The sequence below is a fragment of the Lonchura striata genome, chromosome 11 (assembly GCF_046129695.1).
Source record: "Lonchura striata isolate bLonStr1 chromosome 11, bLonStr1.mat, whole genome shotgun sequence".
Taxonomy (NCBI): Eukaryota; Metazoa; Chordata; class Aves; order Passeriformes; family Estrildidae; genus Lonchura; species Lonchura striata.
In genome coordinates this window covers 23432311-23449751 of record NC_134613.1, presented here as the reverse complement: position 1 = coordinate 23449751, position 17441 = coordinate 23432311, and the positions used below count along the sequence as shown (strand labels likewise).

At 45.5% G+C, this 17441-nt stretch overlaps 1 protein-coding gene across 1 annotated transcript in view; it reads right to left on the bottom strand.

Annotated features, from left to right (window-relative positions):
- The window catches only part of PIAS1 (protein inhibitor of activated STAT 1), a 56425-nt gene that overhangs the window by 28389 nt on the left and 10595 nt on the right, over positions 1–17441 (bottom strand). The window contains exon 2 of the mRNA XM_077785954.1: positions 1642–2086. Coding sequence (XP_077642080.1) covers positions 1642–2086 — 445 coding nt within the window. The remainder of the gene's footprint in view (positions 1–1641; positions 2087–17441) is intronic.

Below are 17441 nucleotides of genomic sequence, written 5' to 3'. Positions count from 1 at the left end.
GGTGCCAGCACCCAGCACTGCCCCAATGGTTATTCAGTAATTAATTAGGGCTCGGGTCAAAGCTAAACAGATACGGTGCACCTCTGCAAACACCAGAAAATCCAATTACCAAAATCTCTCTGCTTCTCCCTCAATTACAGCAGCTAAACCAAAAAAATAGGTAAAATACTGTGCCAGATTCTTCAGAAATGCACAGCCAACCTCAGCAGTCACACAACAGGTGGAAAAAAACACCTGAAAAGGAAAATCTAATTACCAACATCTCTCTGCTTCTCCCTCAACTACAGCAGCTAAACCAAAACCAAAGAAATATTCAAAATACTGTGCCAGACCCTTCATAAATGCAGAGCCAACCTCAGCACTCACACATCACGTGGAGAAACACCTGAAAAAGAAAATCTAATTACCAAAATCTCTCTGCTTTTCCCTCAACTACAGCAGCTAAACCAAAGAAATATTCAAAATACTGTGCCAGACCCTTCAGGAATGCACAGACAACCTCAGCACTCACACATCAGGTGGAGAAACACCTGAAAAAGAAAATCTAATTACCAAAATCTCTCTGCTTCTCCCTCAATTACAGCAGCTAAACCAAAAAAAATGTAAAATACTGTGCCAGAGCCTTCAAGAATGCAGAGCCAACCTCAGCACTCACACATCAGGTGGAAAAAACACCTGAAAATCGTATTACAAAAATCTGGTTTTCCCTCAATTACAGCAGCTAAACCAAAAAAATATGCAAAATACTGTGCCAGACCCTTCAGGAACGCAGAGCCAACCTCAGCAGTCACACATCAGCCTCCCACACCCCCAGACTGTCACTGGAGGTACCTGCTCAGCTTTGTTTACAAGGGATTTCTTCTGCAAAGGACTTTTTTTTTCTCACTCACCCACCCTCTCTCCCCAGATCTCCTCTCACCAATCTGCTCCTCCCACCAGCAGGGAATTTTTCCTGGGGTTTTCGAGCCAGCAGAAGGTTCCACCACACCGAAATAACCTAAATGTCTGCTGCATTTAGGCAATAGTGAAGGGTATTAGGAGTTATCCTTGCTGTGGAGCCAGGAAAATCAACATTATATCTCTGGGAGCACCAGATTCTCCTCAGCAGCTCCACCAGTGATTTACACCTTCACACAAAAATCAGCTTGCAAGGAAAGTAGCCACAGCTGCAAAAGAACCCTAAATTCAGATGCTCACACTGTAATGGATCCAGCAAATTTCCAGCCTGGCACTCCTTCCAGCACGGATGAGAACATTCTAGAAGCCTGGCGGATTTGGGGATAGCTCTGTTTGCTTTGGGTTTGTTGTTTTTTTTTAATAGTGAAGCCCTGTGGTTTATAGAACTACTGAAAGCAGACTGTTTTTTTTTTTTTTTAAGATTTAGTTTGTTTTTTTTTCTCAAAGCCCCCCCTTAAAAATAACGGATGTTTAAACCATATTTAGAGGCTCAGCTAAAGCAACTAATGAGTGTTAGGTAAGATGTTTCTCCATGCAGAACAATCTGTTCCAAAAGTTCCCAAAAATAGCAATTCTCTAAACACTGCTGTGATGCAATATTTAACCCCTTGCTGACAGCAGCAGCTGAAATGTGACCATTTCCCCCCCCCCAAAAAAACACGAGGCTGCGGGAGCTCTCCTTACCTAGGCTGGTAGGTTTGATCAGCTCGTCCAACAAGTCGTAAAAAGGGAGTTTCTGCAGCTTGATGTCGGGGTGCACGGGGTGCAGGGCCGAGGTGAGGTGGGGCAGTTCCAGTTCGTGTTTGGGTCCCAGCAGCGAGACGGGGAGCAGGGGGGACGTGGCGGGGTGGCCGTCGTAGCCCAGCTGTGGAATGGTGGAGGGCGACAGCGTGGCCGGCATGGAGCTGGAGTGCACGCTGGAGATGGACAGGTCTGCCGGGGTCATGATTTTCTGGGGGAACCTCCTCCTATAGAGTTCTTTGATTTTCATCTGGACGGCGGGGCTGCAGCCAGCCTTCAGCAGGTGCAGGGCTTTGGTCAGCAGTTCGTGTTTGCGGCCGTGCTTGTTCCTGCCCGCGTAGCCCAGCAGCACCTGCAGCTCCGACACTCGAAGGCTCATAACCATTTGCTTCAAAGAAACAAAACAAAGGGTTAGCGTGGTGCTCACCAGGAATAAAACAAAGGGTTAACAGAATCCTCACCAGGGATAAAATAAAGGGTTAACACGGTCCTCACCAGGAATAAAACAAAGGGTTAACAGAATCCTCACCAGGAACAAAACAAAGGGTTTACAGGTGAATTCCAGAATCCTCACCAGAAATAAACCAAAGGGTTAACAGAATCCTCACCAGGAATAAAACAAAGGGTTTACAGGTGAATTCCAGAATCCTCACCAGGAACAAACCAGAGGGTTAACAAAATCCTCACCAGGAATAAAACAAAGGGTTAACAGGTGAATTCCAGAATCCTCACTAGATACAAAACTGAATTAACAAGTGACTTCCAGAATCCTCAACAGAAATAAAACAAAGGGTTAACAAGTGAATTCCAGAATCCTCACCAGAAATAAAACAGAGTTAACAGGTGAATTCCAGAATCCTCACCAGAAACAAAACAAGGGATTAACAGCTGGATTCCAGAATTCTCACCAGAAATAAAACAAAGGGTTAACAGGTGACTTCCAGAATCCTTACCAGGAACAAAATAAGGGGTTAACAGAATCCTCACCAGAAACAAAACAGAATTAACAGGTGAATTCTAGAATCCTCACCAGGAACAAAACTGAATTTACAAGTGACTTCCAGAATCCTCACGAGAAACAAAACTAAAGGTTAACAGCTGAATTCCAGAATCCTCACCAGAAATAAAACAGAATTAACTACTGACTTCCAGAGTGCTCACCAGAAACTAAACAATGGGTTAACAGGTGATTTTGGCATCCTCACCAGAAACAAAACAGAGTTAACAGGTGAATTCCAGAATCCTCACCAGAAATAAAACAAAGGGTTAACAGGTGACTTCCAGAATCCTCACCAGAAACAAAACAGAGTTAACAGCTGAATTTCAGAATCCTCACCAGAAATAAAACAAAGGGTTAACAAGTGAATTCCAGAATCCTCACCAGGAATACAACAAGGGGTAACAGAATCCTCACCAGAAATAAAACTGAATTTACAAGTGAATTCCAGAATCCTCACTGGAAACAAAACAAAGGGTTAACAGGTGATTTTCAGCACCCTCACCAAGGTTCAGAACCGTTCACTTCAAAGAACCAAAACAGAGAATTAAGAGGTGCCTTCAGCTCCTCAGGGACACCAGAGAGGGCTTGAAACCCATCTAGCATGAAGATTTTCAGGGCCCTGGGCCACTGCTCTGCCCCTTTTACAATGCTCATGTATTTCATACAATGTTCACACATTAAATTCAATGCTCATGTTATTTATTACAATTCTCAGTGTTTATTTTCAAGTCTGCAATGAGAGATTTTTAAAGGCATTTCCATTCTGTGGGCAAAAAGCTGAGAAAAGGACTCAGTGCAAAATAAAGGTTAACTCTAATTATTTTTGAATAACTTGCTAGGATCTTTCCCTGCTCTGGCTGGATGTAAAAGCAGTTGTACACTGACAATATCCAAGCTGTGCCAATCCCCAACTCCAAACAGCAATTCCAAGTGCCTCCCTCAGTTTCTGCCATGCAGAACTGATCCACACAGGCTGAAAGGAAGGAGATCAATGACATTAAAACAGAGTGAACATAATCCCATGTGAGCCCCTGTCACCATTCCTGGGTTAAAGGAAACTTCCTCCCATTCCACCTCTGCTCTTCTCCCAGCGGAGCTGCCCATCCTGTTTGGATGGGAGCTGGGCTTTGCCCTCGGTTAATTAGCATCTTCATTAACACAGCCATTTAGTGCCTCCCAACAGGATCTAATGAATCACACCGGTACAACTTGTCACCTGTTTCACTTCTTCAGGAACTGGGAAAAACACTTCCCAAACCAGTGAAACCAGTAATCACCAGTGTGCATCAACTGGGCAGGTAGGAGCCAGAAAATCAACTTCAGGGCCTGGTTTTGATTGGAAAATACATTTCAGTGCTTGACAGGGGCCTGCTCATCATCAAAAAGGCCTGAGACACAGCTGGAATGAGGATAACCCTGCAGAAGTCTGGATTCCCAAGGAATAATGAAGAAATGCAATGCCTAAAACCCATGGATGTGACAGGCTGCCTTCATCTTCTGCAGGAAAGCATGAAACTCCCTGAATATTCTGTAGCCAATCCCAGATCTGATTCCAAACAACACTTGATGGATGGATTTGGGACCTAAGCAGCTAATCACACCAGGGAGGGTTCTGCAACTTCCCAGCCACTGAAGGATGAGGACCCAAACCAGAATTTGCATTTGTAATCTCTGAATTTGACTACAAATGCTCCCATCCTCTCTTGGTCCTTCAAACTCTGCAAATTCTCAAACATTGCTCTGATTTTTTCTCACGTCAATTCTCAAACCTGAAGTGCCAAGATTAGAAAGGTGCTACCCCTGGTTTTAACAAAACCAGCCCCAAAACTCCCATCATCTCCTCAGAGCTCCAGCACCTGCAAGAGATCTTCAGTGCCCAGGTGTCCACGGGAGGATTTCCCTCCACTGAAACTGCTCCTGGTATTTAAAAGCCCTAAATGAGATGATTCATGTCTTTGATGAGATCTGCAGCAGCCACACTGAGGTCAAATTGGTCACAAAATTTCTGCTCTGCTGAAGCACAGCTCGAGAACCTCGCTGCAAATCCCTGCTGCAGCCTTCCACAAAGCCTTTGGATAGAACTGGAGTCGTTTTATTTCCCTGTATACCCCAAGAACCTTCTTCACACTTCACTCTGAGACTGCCACAGAGCCACTAATGAGAACAGACGAGGTACTTGGTAAGGAATGAAGATGTCTTAAAAGAATAAGGCATTTCAGCTCCAATCTGAAGTGTTGACAGCTGAAAGGAAAGTGAAACAAATAGATTTGAAACATGGAAAAACACTATTTATAATGCTATACAAACACTTCTTCAACAGAATGAGTAGTTACAGCTGAAGGGTTTAATGCCATCACCATTAAAAGTCACTTTCTGAACAGGCAGAACCTCTCAGAGCTTCACTCTGTTCTTGTTTTGTGATAAACTCCCAGGCTCAGCTTGCCAAGAGCACAAGAGGATGAAGAAATAACTGAGGCAAGGGAGAAGCTCCTGCTCCACGCTGCCTAATTTCCATTTTTAAGGTAAAGGCGAGCTGGAATGAGCACACAGAGAGCAGGGACCATGCTGGAGCCAGACTCAGAGACCAAAACAAACAAAGTCCCCACATCTTCCCCACCCCGGCACATTCCTCACCCACGGGGACAAGAACAATTCTGTTTGCAGCGGTCAGGGCACTGACAGAGCCATCCTTTAAACCAGCAAAAAAGCCCTGTGGGTTTATTATACTTGTATAATTTAGAGATAAACCTTTCATCCACATCGTAGGGAGGCAATGCCTCGCACCTTCCCCACCTTGCACAGGGCACTGCCAGGGAGGGGATGGTGTCCCTGGGAAATCCAGCTGGGAAATTCTCCTAAGACACCAACAGGAGAATTCCTGTCCCCTCCTCCAACCCAGCTGTGGTTTGCAGGACCCAACCTGTGGGAAATGGATTTGTAAGAGAGAAGAAATGCTGGTTCAGAAATGCCATGGAATAGGACAGACATCGTTGAGAGAGAAAAGGAACTAGAAGAAGTTTCAAAGGATGGCCTTGCAAATAAAACTAGATATTTTAGAGAAATAGAACTTTGAAAGATGCATTGCAGCAGGACCCACAAAGGGTAATTTTAGATGATTGGCTTTAAGGCATTTACAGCATGGTGTGGCTAAAGCTGATAGACCAAGAAACACTTATAGTGCGTTGTAATTAGGAAACTTCTGATTGTGTTGGTGTGAATTGTAACACCTGTATTGTCTCACCCTTCTCATGACACTGAAAATGGAATTAAAGTGTTTAAACACCTCTTGGTTGCCCCACCTCTGGGTGAGAAAAGGGCATCATCTGACACCAACCCAGCTCCACCAGCAGAAACCCAAACCCTCTCCATGCCCTGATCCATGGTATCCTGACCCTGGGCCAGGCAGGATAACACCGCAGGGAAACCACCCAAGTGCTGCCAAACACAGCAAGAAAATCCACAAAAAAGCCTCAATTTCTCCAGTTTTCTCTGCCACATCCCAACTCCAAGCCCTTGCCGGCTCAGCTGCAGCAGCAGAGCTGAAGGGCAAAGACACAAAGAGTTTTGGTGCAGGAAATGTTGCTTTTCTTTCCTGTTGCCTGCAGCAGCGGAGCACAAAGATCACTGGCACCTGCCAGGTACAAACCCCAGCACAAAAACTGCCCCCAAATAACAACAACAGCAACCCACCCCCGGCTGCTGAGCACAACTTCCAAAATGTTTGGCTTGCTCTATCCTAACAGGAAATAAAGTCACCAAACAACAACAAACAGCTGAACTGCAGGGAAATGAAAGGCCAGGCCCAGCTCCCAAGGACTGGCTGCAGAGAAATCCTGCAGACTGCACCTCCAGGTGTTTAGTTCTGGGAATATTCATTCCTGCAAACAGCACTGCACGAGGAATTGATGTTGTTTAGCTCTAAAAAGGTTGAGGTTTTGGCACCCGGCTTCAAATTGAAAGAAATTTTCAAGAAATCCCAGCATCAAGCACACAGTGGTACTGTGTGTTCCGGTACTGAGAGAACACCCAAAATTCAAAAAGAGGATGAGGATGGTGAGAAACATTTTTCAGAGAGTAAAAGCTGGAAGAAGCTTTCCAGACATCCAACTTAGCTGGGGATGGTGGCACATTCCTGTCCCGAGTGCCTGCAAAAGCCTTCCTGGAGCGAGGAGGGGATCCCTGAACACGCCTCTGACATTTCCTGCTCCACAACCCAGCCCAGCCTCACATTCCTGCTCCCTCAGATTCCTTATCCTGCACCCCAACTGCAGCACAGCCTTCCCAAATCCCTCCCCAGCATCCCCAGCACTGTCTGGGTGAGGGGGGAAAGTGCCAGGCTGTTTTGCCACCTCCCTTTTTCACCTGTCCAACCTGGGCTGTTTTCCTGGCTCCCTCATCCCAAGCATTTGGCTGCCATTCCTGCTGCTGCAGGAATCCCAGATTTCTGTTTGTGTTGGGGAAACACTCTGAAACAACCCACCTGGAAACAAGGAGCATTCCCACCAAGGAGATCTGGGGAGAAAATAATTTAAATACATGGGAGTCATCCATGGGCAGCACTGATGTCATTCCCCTCAGGAATCCCCAGTGATTATCCACAGGGAAGGGATGTCCTACCCACAGCTCCTTCCCAAAATAATCAGGATTTTTTTTAAAAAAAAAAAGCTTTTAGAGATGAAAACTGGTTTTCATCAAGAACCATTTACTTGGATTTTCTCTGCAACAGCAACGGCAAAGATGAAATTTGTTTTTCCACACAAACCCAGCTGTCCCAGCCAAGGAAAGATTCCCAAACTAAACTCAAGGAATTCCAGCCCTCAGCACAGCTTAACAGCCCAGAGCACTTTCAGGAGTTGCATCTTGTCTCCATCACCTATGGAAGCTGGGAATTAAGCTTAAAAATAAATAAGATACAAGTGTTGGTGCCTCTGGATAAGAAATTCCCTGGATAACCTGTGGCTGGTCTCACAGGCACTGACTATTCAGGGAAATAATTGATGAACTTGAATTATTTTCCCCATTTTTAGAAGGAGGGATTTGTCTGAGAGGTAAAAACCAGGCAGAAACCAGTATTAATTTGTATTTTTAATGAACTGAGCAGCACCCACAGAGTGATGGACAAGACTAAACATTTTTCACCCATCCAGCAGCACCAAAACTGCCCTCAAAGCAAAATATTCAAATCCAAGTTTAGTGGCTCCAAAAAGGATATTTCTCCAGTTATCAGCCCTAGGATCTATCAGGAGAATCCAATGAGTTATTCCTGGATGTTTATAATAAGTAGAAGCAGGGAATAAGCTCCAGAACATATTTAAATTATTTGCCAGAACAACAAGAAGCATTTGGCTTGGGCCCACACCACATTCTGTGCCTAAAGCAATCCAGCAGCTCCTCCCCAATCCTCCAAGCATTAACCTGAGAGATAAGGGGGAGAAAAAAACAGGAATGAAAAAAAAAAAAAATATCACCTCAAACCCCAGTGAAAAGATAGAAGAGAATGAGAAAAAAAAGAGATAAAAAAAGAAGATCATCAATTTATAAACAGGAATTTCAGGCAGTGACAGTAAATTTCTGGTTATTAAAACCAGAATTTAGAGATCTTTTAGAAATTAAGTCATTATGACAGAAGAGAGCAAGCCAATTCCTTCAAAGGTGAAGGACAACACAAATGGAAATCTCCCCCTTATGAAAAAGGAATTCTGCAATCACTTCCAAAAGATAGGTTAAAAAACTGAAATTGATCTTTTTTTTTGTCTAATAAAAGCTACAAGGAAGTGTCAGAGAGTATGGAAATGGTTCTGAAAGAATCCCAGCAAACTCCAGGCCCCAGCTGTAAAAATACAGCTCCTGCAAGCTCTTAACCCCTGAGAGGAATGTTCTGGAAAAGGGACTCACACACAACTCTTGGCTCCTTGGGTATTTGAGATCTGTGATCACGGAGGTTAAAACATCCCCATTTTTAACAACCCACATCCCCTAACCCCAAATCCCACCTGCAAGGCTCTCCCAAGGAATCCCTCGAGGCTGAACTATGAAAATGTTGAGAAAACTCCCAAAACCCTGCAGGAGAAGGGAGTGAAGCAAAGCTGGAGCTGCCTGAAACTTCTGCCTTTGTCCCAGCAGCCACAACAGCCACAGGTTGCAATTCAGAGCAGAGCAGAGGCAAAGGCACAGCAAAAAATCATAAATATGCAACATCCTCCAGGCTTTAAGGAGGGTTTCGTCAGGAAAAACTCCTTTTTTTTTTGGCTGCAGTGGGAGCTGCAAGGGTTTGGGAATGAAGGCAGAACTAGAGGAGTAAAGGGACAAGGCAGCTGCAGGTATAAATATGATTTTGTTGTATAAATATGATTTTGTTGCACATACAAGAGGATTGGGGGTTTCTTCTGTTTCCACAGGGTATCGGTGCTCAAAAAAAAACCAGGTTGTAATTGTAGGAGTAAACTGAAGAGCTAACAAGAAAAACAAGCTTGAAGCCAGGGAAAAATCAGGCAAGAAAACAATGCTGGAAATGCTGAAACAGCCTGGGCAGAGCTGCTGATGGCACCTGCAGGAGATCTGGGCATCCAGAAGCTGCAGTGCATTCCTGACGCTGCCCAGTAATGCATGCCCTGCCACAGAGCTGCAGCCTGCAGGTGTTTTTTACCTTGTTTTACCTTTGCAGGCAGATCTCCTCGGGAATCCAATGGCTGCAAATGTATTTACAGAAACATTCTGACCCTTGAACTGGGAGGGATGAAGTTTTCTCAGCCTTAAGCACTCTGTGATTGTGCCACTTGGAGCTCAGGTGCTACGACTTGAAGCTGGCAGGGAGGAGATGATAAAAACTGAAGCACTTCAGGTGGAAGATCTGGGCAGGATTTCCCACCAAAATCCTTCTGTACCAACCCCTGGAAGCACAGAACTTGGAATTCCACAGATCATTAATCCAATGAATATTCCCCTGGCAAGCACTTCTTCTAGTTTATATCTGGTATGTTGATAAAACCTGACTATCCTCAAATTCAGTGAATTTAGGAAGCTCGGCGATGCTGTTTCTTACCTAAACACAAATAAATTCCCAAATTCAGTGAATTTAGGAAGCTCAGTGATGCTGTTTCTTACCTAAACACAAATAAATTCCCAAATTCAGTGAATTTAGGAAGCTCAGTGATGCTGTTTCTTACCTAAACACAAATATATCCCCAAATTCAGTGAATTTAGGAAGCTCAGTGATGCTGTTTCATACCTGAACAGCAATAAATTGAAATTCCAGCCAGAGTTCTCCATCTAATCCCAACCCAGTGATGTCACCAAGTTCTTTGAGACGTCTGTCAGTGCCTGGATCCCAAAAACCCACGGTGATAAAAGTCCCAAAAATCAGTGATGAACGACGGGACACTGGAAAAGCAAACACAGGCAGCTCCAGCCCCCCCCGACTGCTGCTGGGAAAAGGCAGAATTGGGAATTTTCAACACAATCCCCACCTCTTAAATCTTGTCCTGTGCCTTTGGCAGATGCTTGTGGGATTTTGCTGCGCTCTGGGAGATGGGAAGTACCAAAACCTGGCATTTAGTGCCCTTCTAGACCCCAAATCCAGCTCCTTTCTTAGAGTTTGCTCCTCTGGGAGGGAGATCCAGCCAAACTGGGCAAGAACAGGCCCCAAAATCAGGGTTTGCCACTGAATCCTTGGGGGTTTTTGTGGGTTCAGCCACAGTGAGTGACCAGACCCCCCAAAATCAGGGTTTGCCACTGAATCCTTGGGGTTTTTTGTGGGATTCAGTCAAAGGGTTGTGATCAGACTCCCAAATTCAGGGTTTGCCCACTCAACCCTTGGGGTTTTTGGTGAGATTCAGCCACAGTGAGTGACCAGACCCCCAAATTCAGTGTTTGCCCACTGAATTCTGTGAGGTTTTTTGTGGGATTCAGTCATAGTGGGTAACCAGACCCCCAAATTCAGGGTTTGCCCACTGAATTCTGTGAGGTTTTTTATGGGATTCAGTCACAGTGGGTAACCAGACCCCCAAATTCAGTGTTTGCCCCCTGAACTCTGTGAGGTTTTTTATGGGATTCAGCCAGAGGGTGTGACCAGATCCCCAAATTCAGGGTTTGCCCCCTGAACTCTGTGGGGTTTTTGGTGAGACCCAGTCAAGGGGTGTGACCAGACCCCAAATTCAGTGTTTGCCCCCTGAACTCTGTGAGGTTTTTTATGGGATTCAGCCACAGTGTATGACCAGACCCCAAATTCAGGGTTTGCCCCCTGAACTCTGTGAGATTTTTTATGGGATTCAGCCACAGTGTGTGACCAGACCCCAAATTCAGGGTTTGCCCCCTGAACTCTGTGGGGTTTTTGTTTGGTGACAATGTGGACACACCAACCAAGCCAGGCAGAGCTGCTGGGGCAGGGATTTGCTCCAGCTGTGAGAGAGATTTTTTAGGAGAAGTCTGCCAAGACTTAAGTCATGTCTAAAGCAGGTTTGATTTAAAGCAAGTCCCGTTGTATCTTAATCCGTAACGAAAGTTTTACCAGTCCCAGGAGAGTTTCCCTGCTAGGTGAAGGATATTATTACTTTTGCTCTTAAATAAGCTTGCTGACACAGTGGTAATCTCCATTTTCTTGGAGACTCCAGGTTCTTTTCAGCCACGCTTAAACTTAATTGTCCCTGGTGTTTTTTCTCTTAGCAGCTGGGAATGATTTCTGCGCCAAGCCAAGGCAGAAATCCAGTTCAGGAATTCCTGGATCTGACACAGGAGCCTCCCTGCAAACACACCTGAGGCTAAGGGTGAAGACAATTATTTGGGAGAGGGTCACTGCCAGACAAATGGATTTTTAATGAAGAATATTCTTCATCAAAGCCTCGCTGGCTGACAGAAGAGCCAACTCCTTCGGGATGAGGTGCAGGGGAGCCCCAGGCAGATGCAGACAGATGTGCAAAAAAAAAAATCTTCCTAAACCCAGTGTTCTCTCAGAACCACACTTCTAATCAAAATAAAACTGTCAGAGCACTCAGGAGCAGTCTGAAATGCTGTCTGTTTGTGTAAAAAAAGACAGGACCCAGAAGCCACCATCAAAGGTCACAAATTCACACTGATTTCCCCTCCCTCCGTGGTTTAAACCAATAAAACATCCACGTTAGAATCCACAATTAGCACAAAACCAATGGTCCCACCGACTCTTGGGGTGATTTGGGATTTCCAGGCAGGATTTTCCTGCCAGACTCCCTTCCAGCCATCCTTTCCCAACCAGATATAATTTCCTAAATATCTCAAATACCTGCAGGAAGCACAGGGAGCTTTTGTAAGTCAATCTGGAGGGAAAGCTGGAGAAGAATGCACCTGGAATTCCATGAATGTACTCCAGGAGCAGGCCACACTCACCAGCATTCCCACATCCAGGGGTGATGTTTGCTTGTAAAACTCTCTCAATCTCTGCTGCACCAACAGCCAGCATTGCTTGGCTTGTGTTTGTCAAACCCAACTCGATTCAAATAAATTCCTGACATAAGAGATGCAGATTTTCCTCCAAGATTTGAAAATAAAATCTTATTTCTGTACCTTGCAAAGTGATTTATTCCCCACGTGGCCTAAGTGAAAAATTAGTTATCCACTAAAACTTTGCTATTAATTAGCTCCAAATGAGCTAACACTTCAAGAGATGAGATTATGCACTCAAATATACCCAAACTATCCCCTTTTTTCTCCTCATTTGTCCCATTTTCTAGGATGGAGCACAGGAGACAGACGACATCATCCCTGACTATTATTCTGGCATCTCAAGAAGGTTTAATTAAGAGTGATATTAAATTTGGATACTGAATTGCAGAGTGCTGAACAGCAGGGTGAAGGCAGTACATAATTGAATCTCATTTCCCTGAAAAGTAACCAATGGCTCTGCTAATGCCCCAAGAGAGGAAAAAACTGCAAAACTGGAGTGATCAGCTCACAATTCACACCAGAAAAAGGAAAAAATCGTGAAAGGCAAAATGGAGTATGACAAAATTCGTGTTTTCTTTTGGAATTTGAGGCAAAATTCCCTTCAAGAAATGAATTCCCAAGATTGGAGCTCAGGCTTGGTCAGTGGTACCAAGGGCCAGGATCAGCCTGGTCACATCCATCCCACAGGAGGTTTTTGGGAAAAGCCTCCACTAACAGCTCCAAAACTGCTAAAAATGGGGGAAAGGAGAGGGAAAAGGGAAAAAAGAAGAAGGGGGAAAGGGGGGAAAAAAGAAGAAGGGGAAAAGGGGGAAAAAAGAAGAAGGGAAAGAGGGGAAAAGAAGAAGGGAAAGGGGGGAAAAGAAGAAGGGAAAGGGGGAAAAAAGAAGAAGGGAAAGGGGGAAAAAAGAAGAAGGGAAAGGGGAAAAAAAGAAGGGAAGGGGGGAAAAAAGAAGGGAAAGGGGGAAAAGAAGAAGGAAAGGGGAGAAAAAAAGAAGGGAAAGGGGGGGAAAAAAAGAAGGGAAAGGGGTGGAAAAAAAAGAAGGGAAAGGGGGGGAAAAGAAGGGAAAGGGGGAATAAAGAAGGGAAAAGGGGGGAAAAGAAGAAGGGAAAGGGAAAAAGGGAAAAAGAACTATGACACAAGCTAAAATATCAGGCATGGGAAATGCTAATTGATCACTAAAAGATTCCCCTTCCCAAAGGAAATGAAACTGCTGAGAACAAATCCCTCTGCAATGCCCTGCCCAAACAGGCTGTGCCCCTCTAGCAGCTCTGCAATAATAATTGATTATTCCCAGCAATTAGCCCGAGTGTGGTCACAGAAATCAGCCCCGGAGTTCCCACTGCAAGGAAAGGATCCCAGCAAGCACCTCCATGGAAAAAGGCAAATTCCAAAGAAAATTCCACATTTCTTTATTTCCTAAGGTCTTCAAAGCCATGCACAGCAATCACCTCAGGCAGCAAAGTACACTGTTTTCTTTCTTTTTGGTTTTTAAGCAGCCATATGGCAATAAATCATCAAGATTAATTAAAAGCTTGCGGGGTCATGAGAAATTGTCTTTTTACATTCCGTTTGTATGATATTTAAATAAAGGATTTGCACCTCTGAGATGCTTTTGCATTTTGGATTGTTACATTAGAAGAATTGCTGCCCCTTTTCTATTTTATAGAAGCACCTACCTGTGAATCCACAGGGTCAGGGTTTAGGTACCAGCACCAAGAAACTCATGTTCCCATGAGTCTGGAATGATTTACTTATTGCAATTTATTTTTTTATATGGTAGAGAATTTGTGTTTACATCCCATATTGACAAAGATTAAAGTGCTAAAATATAGTTTATGATTAGAGAAAGCAGCAAAAAAAACGAACAAACTTCTGTGATGTGAATGCAAGCCCAGGTGAAAATCCTGGCAGGGAGTTCAGCTCCCATTAAAAAAATTCATAATTTATTTATTATAAATAAATAAATAAATAAATAAATCTATATTTATAGTATAGAACTTATATTTACATCACATTCTGACCAAAAATTAAGGTGATAAAATGTATTTTATGATTAGAGAAATCAGCAAAATAAATTCTGTGATGTGAATTCAAGCCCAGGTGAAAATTCGAGCAGGGAGAAGTTCAGCTCCCACTGAAAACCTCCTGTCCTCACAGAACTGCAATTTATTCATTTATTATAAATGATAAAGAAATAAAATAAAGCTAATAAATAAATATAATGAATAAATTCTGTATTTATGGTATATCATTTATATTTGCATCCCAACCTGACACAGATTAAAGCACTAAATTATACTTTATGATCAGAGAAATGAGCAGCAGAAGTTCTGGGAGGTGAATCCAAGGCCAGGGGAAATCCTGGCAGCTCCCAGGCAGGACTGGGACCCTCAGCCCCATTAGTGCCCGGGGCTAATTAGTGCCATTAGCCCCAGGCACTGATGGCACAGGGCTCTGGCTGCTGCAGAGCCAGGAACAGGGAGAGATCCTGCCAGGAGTGCTGGGATCCCAGCCTGAACCCCAAATTCCAGCCCGAATCCCAAATCTTCCATCCTGAACCCCGATCCCATCCCGAACCCCAATCCCATTCCAAACCCCCAATCCCAGCCCAAACCCTGATCCCATTCCAAACCCCCAATCCCAGCCCAAACCCCCAATCCCATCCCAAACTCCAAATCCCAGCCTGAACCCCAAATTCCAGCCCGAATCCTGATCCCATCCGGAACCCCAAATCCCAGCCCGAACCCTGATCTCAGCCCAAACCCCAAATCCCATCCTAAACCCCGGATCCCAGCCCGAACCCTAATCCCGTCCTGAACCCCAAATCCCAGCCCAAACCCCAAATCCCATCCCAAACCCTGATCCCAGCCCAAACCCCAATCCCGTCCTGAACCCCAAATCCCAGCCCAAACCCCGATCCCATCCCAAACCCCGATCCCAGGATCCCATCCCAAACCCCGATCCCAGGATCCCATCCCAAACCCCCATCCCAGCCCAAACCCCGATCCCAGCCCAAACCCCGATCCCAGCCCAAACCCAGGATCCCAGCCCAAACCCCGATCCCAGGATCCCATCCCAAACCCCAATCCCAGCCCAATCCCAGGATCCCATCCCAAACCCCGATCCCAGGATCCCAGCCCAAACCCCGATCCCAGGATCCCAGCCCAAACCCCGATCCCAGGATCCCAGCCCAAACCCAGGATCCCATCCCAAACCCCGATCCCAGCCCAAACCCCGATCCCATCCCAAACCCTGATCCCATCCCAAACCCCGATCCCAGGATCCCATCCCAAACCCCGATCCCAGGATCCCATCCCAAACCCCGATCCCATCCCAAACCCCGATCCCAGGATCCCATCCCAAACCCCGATCCCAGGATCCCATCCCAAACCCCGATCCCAGGATCCCATCCCAAACCCCGATCCCATCCCAAACCCCGATCCCAGGATCCCATCCCAAACCCCGATCCCATCCCAAACCCCGATCCCAGGATCCCATCCCAGACCCCGGGGCTGCAGCACACGGACAAGGGAAAGGGGAGCAGGGAATTCCCTTTTCCAGCCCAGCCCAAGGCAGGGCTGCGCCCCGGGGTTCAGGAGAAGCCGCAGGACTCCATCGCTCTCCCTGCCTTCCTCAGCCCCCAGCGAGGAGGAAGACGACGGTTTGGAGTTAAAATGGAGCCCAAGATGCATCCTCAGCAAGGCCTGAGCTGCTGGCAAAGCTGATCCCAACCCCACAGTCCTGTCTCACCCCTCACAATCTGGGATTTTCTGTCCTTGCAGCTTCCCGAGCTGTCCATGCCAGAAAACGGCATTTTTATGTGTATTAGCAGAGGGTTACCTATAGGCTCGAGCACGCAGTGAGGAGGAAATTCTATATATTCTGTATGCAATATTTTCCTGGCCCACACAGAGCCCAGCAGGGCCTTTAGGAACATTTTCCCAGCATTCTGGCACATGCTAAGGACATTGCTTGGTGGGAAGAGGGAGATTTCACTCCCCCAAGCCACCACCTCACCCTCCAGACGCTTTTCCTTACAGTCAGACTGAATCCAATTCATTTATTCCCACAATAACCCCTGCCCTGCATGGAAACAAACCCCTTGATGGAATGAGGGGTTTTTAGAAGCCAAGTTTCAGCCACACCTAGGATTTCAAATCCGTGCAAACCGCTGCAAGTGAACTCCACCAGGAGCCTGCATTCACTGGGAATAAATCAGGACCCAAAGAGAAAACTCTGACAGCAAAATTATCAAAATCCCAACCCAGTCAGAGAGACAGAGCTGCAGTTTCTGATTCAACATTCCCTCACTTTTCCAAGCGTCAGCCACAAGAATAAACCAGGATCCACAGAGCTGCCTAAGAAAACTGCACAGAAAAACCAAAATCCCAAATCCAAGTTTGTGATTCAACATTCCCTCACTTTTCCAAGCTTCAGCCACGAGAATAAACCAGGATCCAAAGATCTGCCTAAGAAAATTGTGATAGCAAAATGATCAAAATTCCAACCCAGTCAAAGACTCAGAGCTGCAGTTTTAAACATTCCCTCACTTTTCCAAGCCTTCCTCCCCCCATTCCCATCTTTCCCAATCATTCCCCTCACTTTTCCAAGCTCCAGCCACGAGAATTAACCAGGATCCACAGAGCTGCCTAAGAAAACTGAGAGCAAAATTATCAAAATCCCAACCCAGTTAGACTCAGAGCTGCAGTTTCTGATTTAAGCATTCCCTCAGTTTTCCAAGCTCCAGCCACGAGAATAAACCAGGATCCAAAGATCTGCCTAAGAAAATTCTGATAGCAAAATGATCAAAATCCCAACCCAGTCAGAGACTCAGAGCTGCAGTTTCTGATTTAAGCATTTCCTCACTTTTCCAAGCTCCAGCCACGAGAATAAACCAAGCTCCACAGAGCTGCCTAAGAAAACTGCATAGAAAAACCAAAATCCCAAATCCAAGTTTGTGATTCAACATTCCCTCACTTTTCCAAGCCTTCCTCCCCCGGTTCCCATCCCACTCTGGGGGCAGGATGTTCCACCACTGCTCCTTTCATCCTGACTGACCAAACCACGGCCCCGCCTCATTAACCACCTCATCCAAATCCCACCCTGAATAGGAATTTGCATACAGACAAGGCTTTTGCAGCTCATTAATGGCCTCTGAATAACTCTCACACGTTCAGGAGTTTATACCCTGCCTGTCCCTTTGACACACACAGGATTATTTAGGGTCTGGTGACAAAACAAGGCATTTTTGGGGGTTCAGCAGCAAGCTGGCTTCACCTTCGTGCCTCCTGATCCATTCACTAGGTAACAACCTACAGCTCCTACTTG